The sequence below is a fragment of the Ixodes scapularis genome, unplaced genomic scaffold (genome assembly GCF_016920785.2).
Source record: "Ixodes scapularis isolate PalLabHiFi unplaced genomic scaffold, ASM1692078v2 PGA_scaffold3__209_contigs__length_174095766, whole genome shotgun sequence".
Lineage (NCBI taxonomy): Eukaryota > Metazoa > Arthropoda > Arachnida > Ixodida > Ixodidae > Ixodes > Ixodes scapularis.
In genome coordinates, this window is record NW_024609868.1 from 119,373,537 (window position 1) to 119,382,661 (window position 9,125).

Sequence of the window (9,125 nt, forward strand, 5' to 3'; positions counted from 1 at the left end):
ATTTTGAAAGTGAATAGTGAGTAGTTTCTTCAAGCCTTTTACCACTGTTGCACCATGCTTAAACAAAAACTCAACTGAACTCATGAAGGTTGTTCCCAAGCTTCCACTTACTCATTTATAAGCTAATTTCAACCTAATAATACAATCCGTAAAATGCCACGAAAGCTTCCACTTCGTTCAAGCGCCGGCCCCCAATAACGTGTTCCAAACTTGGGAATCCCATAAATTATATGTTAAGTGCCTGATTGGACTGTGCAAGTGCCCATGTCTAGATTAATCCTGTTTTCAGTGAAAGTGGGGTGGGCACTAACCCTGTCCTGGTATTTTCTGATAGTTAGGAACTGTGGCCTCAGCAAGTCTGATGCCTACATTGGGATTGCAAGTAAACGAGATTTTGCATAAAATTAAACCTACAAAGATTCCAGCTATACCTAATAGAGGACATTTGTAGATCTTGCTGCACACAAATAATTTTTTTTTATCTTGAATTTGAAACAAAGACAATCAAGAATGATGCAGCCTGTCAGGGCATCTCTGCCTTCCATAAACTTTCGCATGACAGCCAGAGTTTAATTTTAGACATTTTACTGCAGCACAGATATTGATGTGCAGAAAGCTTTAATTTTTTTTAATACACAAGGTGCACACCTGCACCATCGTGTCTTCAAAGTGCACTTTCATCCTAGGCACGCGACTGCAATATTTGTACTTTTCAACGTATCTATTGCAACGGGTTAGCCCCGTTGAGCGCGCTTCTTACTGAGCACCTGTGCACCGTGGAAAAACGCCTGCGGAGCACGCTTCCGCAGGTGTTGCTTCTCCGCATCACACTGGTGCTCAGTAAGGAGTGTGCTCAACAGGACTAACCTGCCGCGATCAATACTTCGAAAAATGTTAATATTGTGGTTCATCTCAAAGCGAATATTAAATAGCGTATTATTCAAAACTACTCATATTAGAAAATTCGAATATCTGCAGAATCCCAGCATTTGAACACATAGGTCCCCGTCTTTAGAGCTCATTGGTGCCGGCAATCAAGTAATTTCTTCTCTTCAAGCGCAAGTTTGAATCCCATTTCTGAAATCATGAAGCGTGTCAAGTTACTTTCTATTTAGCGTTTTTGAAAAACCACGGTCCAGTATTTTGAGACGCACATATGGCGCTCTCTGCAAAAATTATTTGGTTGTTTGATCGAACACATTCAGTGGCTCAGATAGATGAAAATATTATGGGGCAATATCCATGCTGTATGGAGGATGGGGACAAAACTGTCCACTTAAATTTCTGCATTACCTTTTCTGCACGAATGGTGGTGTCCAGCCAAGCATTGTTCGGAAGAGGTGGTCGGCAAAGAGCAGTTTAGCTCTTTCCCGATTGCTAAAAAAAATGCCTGTTTGGTGTGGCTTTTTTTTTTTCTGAGGACACTGTTAAGTTTGCTATGTGGTGCCATACATAGAAATGAAGCTAAATAAGTGGGTTTTGGAATGATGTGAGTGTCGAGGTTAATGTGCCATACAGAATCTTTTTCCAGAAATTAGTTCTAACTGACTTATGCCTCTAATATATATTTAAAAAAAAAAATTGTCAATAAAGATTTTTGCATAAATCAGAGTTCTAGCCCAAATAGAATTTGAGCTACCAAACACACAGTCATTGTGACTGTTATGCCATTTGGCTAGGCAGTTTCTCAATGTGGTGAAGCGCAGGTCATCAGAACTGCAGTAGCATAACGACCTGGCTTCTTCGTCAGACCCACTGCTGCTGTCTAAGCCCGAGAAATTGATGGAGAATTCGTGAGAATCGCCACGCCTGCAAGCGCACGTCGGGCCTGAGGAAGCGACCATGGAGCCAAGGGCGCCAAAAACAATGACGTGCCGTTGGTTTCACGCTTGGTTTAAAAATTATTGCCGTGCAGAAAGAGAAACAAAAACCAAAACTGTAGTCTTCCAACTACCTACAAGATAATCCATGGAGCACGGGAGCCCTATGGGAGTTTTATAATCAGCCTCCGTGCCCGTCAATCACGTGTGATCGATGCTCAATGTAGAGAGTGGAGGAAGAGTTAAGAAAAGCAGGATAAACTCCTCCCACAAAGCTCTGCACTCTCTTCAGTTTTTAGAGCGAATACTGGAAAGGAGGAAACCAGCAGCTGGTGGCGGGCAGGTGGCTTTAAGGGAGGGGCTTGAGCTGTTTTCTTTAATCTAAAGCAGACAATAGGGTGCCTTTAGGTGCACTTTGCTTAGGGTGCTGCCAGCGTGCCGTTCCTCGTTCCACATCCTCTTCCAACTCTGTCTTATTCTCCCAACTTAAACGTGAGCAACATCGAGTTTCTGACAGCCTGGAAATCCTCGCTACGTCATGCGGCTGCTTCCATTTCTGTAGGACCGTCCGACGGCGGATGACATGCAGCAGGTGCAGCAGTAATCGTCGCATTGCTCAATGCTTTTTTTACTCTGCTGTTTTATGCCCCAACCTTGCAGGCTAGAAGTCTCGGTTTTTACCTACGAAATTCGAGCAATAGTTTTCTTATTCACTACTTACTCTGAATTTCTATTTCGGACATCTACACTGTCAAGCGTGCTTTGGCCGCCGGCCTCGTAAAACGCACGCATTAATGGGAGCAAATGGCTCGATAAATGTTTTTGCACATTTCTCTTTGCTTTACCTAGGTTGATAAGCATGTGACCTAACATTACCACCCGTGTGTCTACAGGCTCATCTGACCAGCAACCTGTAGTTTTTCGACTGTAGTTATCACCATGAAACAGGGCCAACGAAGACGACGGAATAACCGTGGTAATGTCCCGGATTGGCAATGCAGGTGTTTGTCGGCGACTGGGAACTCTCGAGTGGTACCAGCCTAGGCAAAGCGTGTGTGTAGGCACCCTAATTGTTACTTTTCTTCGAAAGCCTTACTCTATTTATAAGCGCTCGTATCCATCAATTTCCATGCCGTGGTTTTACCCTGGCATATATTGCTGAGGATTTTACTTCTTCCTTGGTAAGCACTGCATTGATCTGGCATTGTTCCACGCTTAGACGAGCTACTTGTTCGCTTCTGCCCGTCGCCTCTAGCGAACCTCACACCAACGTGTCAACGACCGCTTCAAGGACGTACGGATTCCAAAGCATTGTGCGTCGAATGCCGCTTCTGCGCGGGCGTCATTATTTGGTTGCGGCTTTTGCATTATCAAAACGAGCGGGCAATAATGCAAAATGCATTATTGCCCGCTCATACAACTTGTTCCCAGAAAATGTTTACAATGTTTTTTTCACCACAAAAATAAACTGCTCATTGCCGAACACGGCGTCCACCCAAATGTAGCACTAGCGTTCCGGGCCAGGTGCCAAAGTTTCAGAAATAACCAGCATCATATTCAAAGGTCACGTGACCTGAAACTTTCAACGAGGAAATGGAACCCGTTTCCAGTAGCTGACGCCACTCATCTCCATGTATTTGTGGGTCCTTGTCGGTCGCCATTTGCATGTTTAAATTTGTCCCAAATCTCTTTGAATGCGATAATGGCGAGCTCTAAAACTTTGACATCTGATCCAGACTGCTAATGCCAGATATGAATGGAAACTGAGCATTCAGCATTGCATAGTAGTTTAATTTTGCGGTGAAAAACACTTATTAAATTTGGGGAGAGACACCACGTATATGTACCGATCAAAAGAGGAAAAAAAAAACACATCTAATAAGGAAACATCACCCAAGCACGATGTGATTAGTAGACGAGCAGGCTGACTTGCGGATGGTACCTCACGGCGCTCGTTTGTGCAGAGACCCCCCCTCGGCCCCAAGGAGGGCCACAGCGGCACTGTCTGGCTCTACAAGGACATAGAAGGCATGGCACGCTTCTGCGACGTGGCCCCCGTCCTGATTGATGCTGACTCGGGTGAGGGCAGTCGAGGAGGCGTTGAAAGCTGCGCATTATGTTAAGCCTGAAATTTTAGTCACATTTTTTATGATGTTCATGTTCTATAGTCCGTTGCAGGTTAAGAAAAGGAGAACAAACCCCCTCCCACAAGGTTTCCTGCTTTCCTGATTGGCGGTTTCCCCCTCTCCACTCTTCTCCTTTCCAGCGTTTGCTCTGTTAAAGGGATACTACAACGAAATTTCGACCCTTATTTCTTCGTCTATTTGTGTTCAAGGGAACATTATCACATCAGACACACCAATCTCTTGTTGAAAAAGATAAGAAAAGGAATTTTGAAACAAATTAAACGATTAGCAAAGAGCACCTAGTGGACGTCGCTAACGCCTCATTTGTAATGCCCGTCTAGGAACCTTGACAGGTAGTGACGATAACTCTCGCCTCCAGCCACGACGAGAAAAAAAGCTGGAGGAACTCCCCTCTCCCCAAGACTCTCTTTTGTGTTTCCCAAAAGTCGCTATTGTCTCTCTAGAAAATTATAGAAGATTAACCTGTCACTCAAAATTCGTACAAAGGCAGCTTTGGGGATACTTGCAGTGGCCCGATCGCTGGTGTGCTTCGGCTGCTTTCAGCGGATGCTACGAGCCATCAGGACCTATCCATGGCCGTGTGAATGTCACGTGGCCTTGAAGAGAGGGCACAGCGACGCGCAGAAAGCGTATCACTGGCCCGCGACAAACTACGTCACGATTGTGGCGGATGTGACGTGTTCTCCGCTGGCTGCTCTCCAAGCGTTTGCCAGAGTGGGCCTTTTATTACGAAAAAGACAGCCATCAGGCTCAAAATACAAACGACATGCGATTGTCATTTACGGATATTGTGGATCACATTCAGCCTATTTATGAACACGACAGGTATATTTCAAATTTTTTGTTGAGGTATCCCTTTAAAGTGGAAAGAGTAAAGGACTTTATGGGAAAGGAGCTTGACCTGCTCTTCCTTAAACTGCAACAGACTATATATACAAAGCGTTTTTTTTTGTTTTTTTTTACCTAAACATTCATTTTTTTTTTTTAAAGATAAATGCCTTGTAAGACAGTTTACGTGTGGGAAAGGAAAGCATTATCGTCCCATGGGGGAAATGGTTTCGAGTAACACTTCAACACATATTAAAGTTTAAGACGACGTCCTAGAGATCGACACCAAGTACGGCGTCTAGGACAACCTTTAGGACGACGTCGAGGACAATGTCAAGGACGGCGTCTAGAACAACGACTCGGATGACCTCTAGGACAACGTCAAGAACGACACCTAGAAGATGACGTCTAAGACGTTCTGTAGGACGATGTCAAGAACGACACCTAGAAGACGACATCTAGGACGTCCTCTAGGACGATGTCAAGAACAGTTAACGTCTAGGACAACTTCTAGGATGACCTCTAAGACAGCCTCAAGGACGACGCCTAGAGGACGACTTTGAAAACCACGCCCACTGGACGACGTCTAGGACAACCTCAAGGATGCGTCGTCCTTGAGCATATGATTGAGCGGCATGTGCTTGATGACATATTTTTATGGCCATCTTCCGGACACGACACTGCTTTTTCGCTCAGTGGGACAAGTAAGGCTTTCGCCTTAAAACTTTTGGAGCCTAAGCACACACATAATTTTTGTTTGTACCTATTAAGATTCATACATTGGCCAGTCCATGTAGAAGAGTTTCTACCTTGCCTTCCCACTTCTGTGCAACCTTTTGTTTGCATCAGTTGCACAGCACGTTTGATTTCCTCAAGTACAGAAATAACTGTTGTGTGTAGAAGCAGCAGACACGGGTTAACAAGACGCTGAGGGATGAAGGACAGTATGAAATGCTATGAATGGTTATTTTAGATACAGAATCGAAGGTAAACCAAATAGTAGTGTATTTAAAACAATGTCAAAGAACTCATTTTCAACGCCCAAATTCATGTTTTGTTCAACTTCTAACGAAACTGCAATTCTTAATTCAGATAAAAACAAATCTTTTGTCCTTTGATTATGAACATCAATTACGTTTTTTGTGTGGAGCTTTATAACAAGAATCGGCATGCGAATGACAAATACAAACTAGATCGGGTTATTCTTAAGCTTCCACCTCTGCTCCAGCTAATTTAGTTTTACTTTACTATATTGACTGTGCTATCAAACGAATGAAACCTATATAAAAGTGAGACTAAACAAGAAAGGTTACACAAATACTAAAGCAGTCAATATACAAATCTTCTTGCAGTACTCAAGTATCCTTGCTAAATCTCCAATTTGGGAAATATATTCTCAGAACATTGCAGTCTATCGTACTAGCCCACAGTTTTATCCATAAACGTTTCCTGCAAGGTAGAGTTGTTACATCAGCACTCATTAGGTTCTTCCTTTTTTATATTAAGGGGCATTGACACCACTTTTGCTACAGTGTCACATATGTTTTTAATCAAGTAAAAAAACGCAACTGCTCGAAACGATCTGAACTGAGGAGGAAAAAATCTAGAGGAGGAGAGAGTCGCCAGAAGTCACGTGCCTACACCCAACTGCGTTTTTTTTTTCCTTCCGTTTTTCTGGTTGTGCAAACCAGACGAATATTGCAGATGCCGCAATTCACATGAAAAACTCAAACGTCAGGCACTTCGTGCTTGACGTTTGTGCCAATGTGTTCGTAAGACGAGCAATGTCTTAAGTCAGGCAAAGGGGCAACAACTCGTCGGAGCCTTCGTGCAAATCAGCTTGGCGGTCGGGCGTGTCGTACGGAATAAATCTTAATTGTTTTGATCGGTAAAAAGTTTTCTTTAAAAAACTAGACATTTGCCGGTACTGCGAACAGCAGTTCTGAAGTAAGGGTCCCTCGCCGGTTATCCGCCGTCGTAGCTTAGTCCACTTCGTTCACCTGTCCAGCTTTCGACTCCCACAATACGATGCCATGTTGAAAACTACGCAGGAATGCACAGAGTGCTTCCCATTCTCTCTGCAAACATTTTTTTTAATCAGCGTATTTGCAGTTTTTTTAGAAGCCACAAAAAATGAATATGATATATTTTTCGATTTTTAATATTGAGTCTTTGCTTTCGATGACCCACGACTTTGATTATATTTGGTGTGTGTGTGTCTAAACCATAGAGAATGGCACATGACCACAGAGAAGAGAGTGAGCATGACTCAAGCCGGCCAGTTCTCGATCGGCGGTTTTCAGGCTTAAAGAAAACCAATTTTGAGCCGCGAGTTGTGTTCTGGGTAGTTGGACTCTCTCATGTCATGTACAAATAAAACTTTGGCAAGCATAAATGCCCTGTCAGTGCCCCTTTAGCGACACCTTTGTTTGTCATGTCCCGCTCTGGAGGAGTACTTTTCCCCTTAGCACTCGGGTGCGCTGCGGCAAAGCAAAACGTGCAAAATCGCAATGCCTACTTTGTGGCTGTCGCTTCACTGCAGCACACCAGTGCATGGTGAGAACTGCACTCATCGAAGCTAGCTAACCGCCAGAACAGACTGAACATGAGAAATTGTTCAAAACTTCAAAGTACTGTCCGTGGTTAGTACAGAGATCAAATTAGTAACATGTTATTTGAGCCAATAATCAAAAGTTCTAAAAATTTGCACTCTCTTACCATATAGCAGGGCCTTCCAGTTGAAAATTCCCATTAGATTCCAATTGAAATTGCCCATTAGTACCAGTTAGGTTTTCGGACAACCAATTGGTCACTGCCATGGGAAACCTATGGGAACCACTTGGTACCCATTAAGGTTCCAACTGGAAAAGTTTTCCAATTGGGGAGACCCATTGGTTAGTGTGCTTTCAATTGGAACCTACTGCAACCAATTGGTTCCAATTATAACCAGTTAGAATTCGAATCGAATCTAATGAGAATTTTTAGTTGGGTAGCTGAGCTAATAAATTTCCAGTATTAATAATGTGAAATTAAGTTTTGGTACAATGTTGGCAAAACTCCTCACGTGATGAAATGTAGCAGGGCACACAGTTTGGTGCAAATGGTGCAGCAATTACATCACTACATTAGCAATTAAATAGTATGTAACAAATGTATAATTGTCATCATTAATTAAAATTGCAGATGTTATTTAGGCAGTGCCAAATGCATGTCACATGATGTGGATGTCTGCTACATAATAAAGTGCAAAGATTGAGTTGTTTGTCTATAAACACAAATCTCAGTTTAGACTGGTTTGATTTTTTTTTTGTTATATATTTGTCTATATATCTTTACGCTCCAAAAATATTTGCCAAAATATGTTTCGTTAAATCTTCTTCAAATTGGATGCAATCTGGCTAACAGAGGGGATGCTTCTTGTAGTTTCTGCACGGTGCCTTTGCAATTAGTCTGTGCTCTTTTTGCAGCAAGTACCGTAACAGGGGGCCCTGTCGGAGGTCAAACCAAGGTCACCCTGAGGAATGAGCACTTCTCCTACATCTTGACCTGGTAAGCGCCGGACTGCGAGAAATGAGAGAGCACGCTACATTTTTGGAATGAGCAAGCACCTCGAAAAGCAAAGCTCTAGTCCTCTGGCCTGTGGAAAGCAAAGGAGCAAATGTTGGCCTCAGTCGAGGGGCCTTGTTTTCCCACTTTTTTTCTCTGGCACGTCTCCCTCCAGTGGGAATGTCCACACTGCGAATGGTGCCCGGTCATTGTCGTGGTACCGCAAGCACCAGACCTGTTAAGTATCTGCAGCGAGACGATCCGGTGTAATTGTTTAAAGCTTGTTAAACCTTGGTATTACATATTTTGTTCGGTAAAGTCTCATTAAAGTGCTGTGCCTCGACGGCCATTGCCACTGTCATTCCTGAAGAAGAGCTGAGTAAGCATTGAAGCATAGGGTTCACAATCGGGGCTTGGTTGGACATCCCCCCTTTCTTTTAAACTTAGTAGTATTTTTTTTTTCTCATGTGAGGTTCTGTTTTTATATTAGTCCCTCGACGAAAAGCATAAAAATCAGAGACATTTCTGGGTGCTATCCTTGTGAAATTCACAATTGCTTTTACTAATATTTTGCCCTATTTCCAGGAGTGAATGTTTAATTGTGAACATCCTATCAGCATTACTCCAATGTATCTAAGATCCCGTTGTTACTTTTTTCTTTTTCCAGGTATTCCCTCAGTGCAGCCACCACATTTCTGTGGTATTCAAAGTATGTGCTGGGGAAAACTTTGATGTGACGTCGACCGTAATTTTATAGAATGTATTGTACTTTATAATAAATTAA

At 43.0% G+C, this 9,125-nt stretch overlaps 1 protein-coding gene across 1 annotated transcript in view; it reads left to right on the plus strand.

Moving 5' to 3' along the window:
• LOC115308400 (surfeit locus protein 1) overlaps positions 1-9,125 on the plus strand; it is a 31,068-nt gene extending 21,943 nt beyond the window's left edge. Inside the window, exons 7-9 of the mRNA XM_029966298.4 lie at positions 3,785-3,899; positions 8,263-8,344; positions 9,009-9,125. Coding sequence (XP_029822158.1) covers positions 3,785-3,899; positions 8,263-8,344; positions 9,009-9,078 — 267 coding nt within the window. The 3' untranslated portion in view covers positions 9,079-9,125. The remainder of the gene's footprint in view (positions 1-3,784; positions 3,900-8,262; positions 8,345-9,008) is intronic.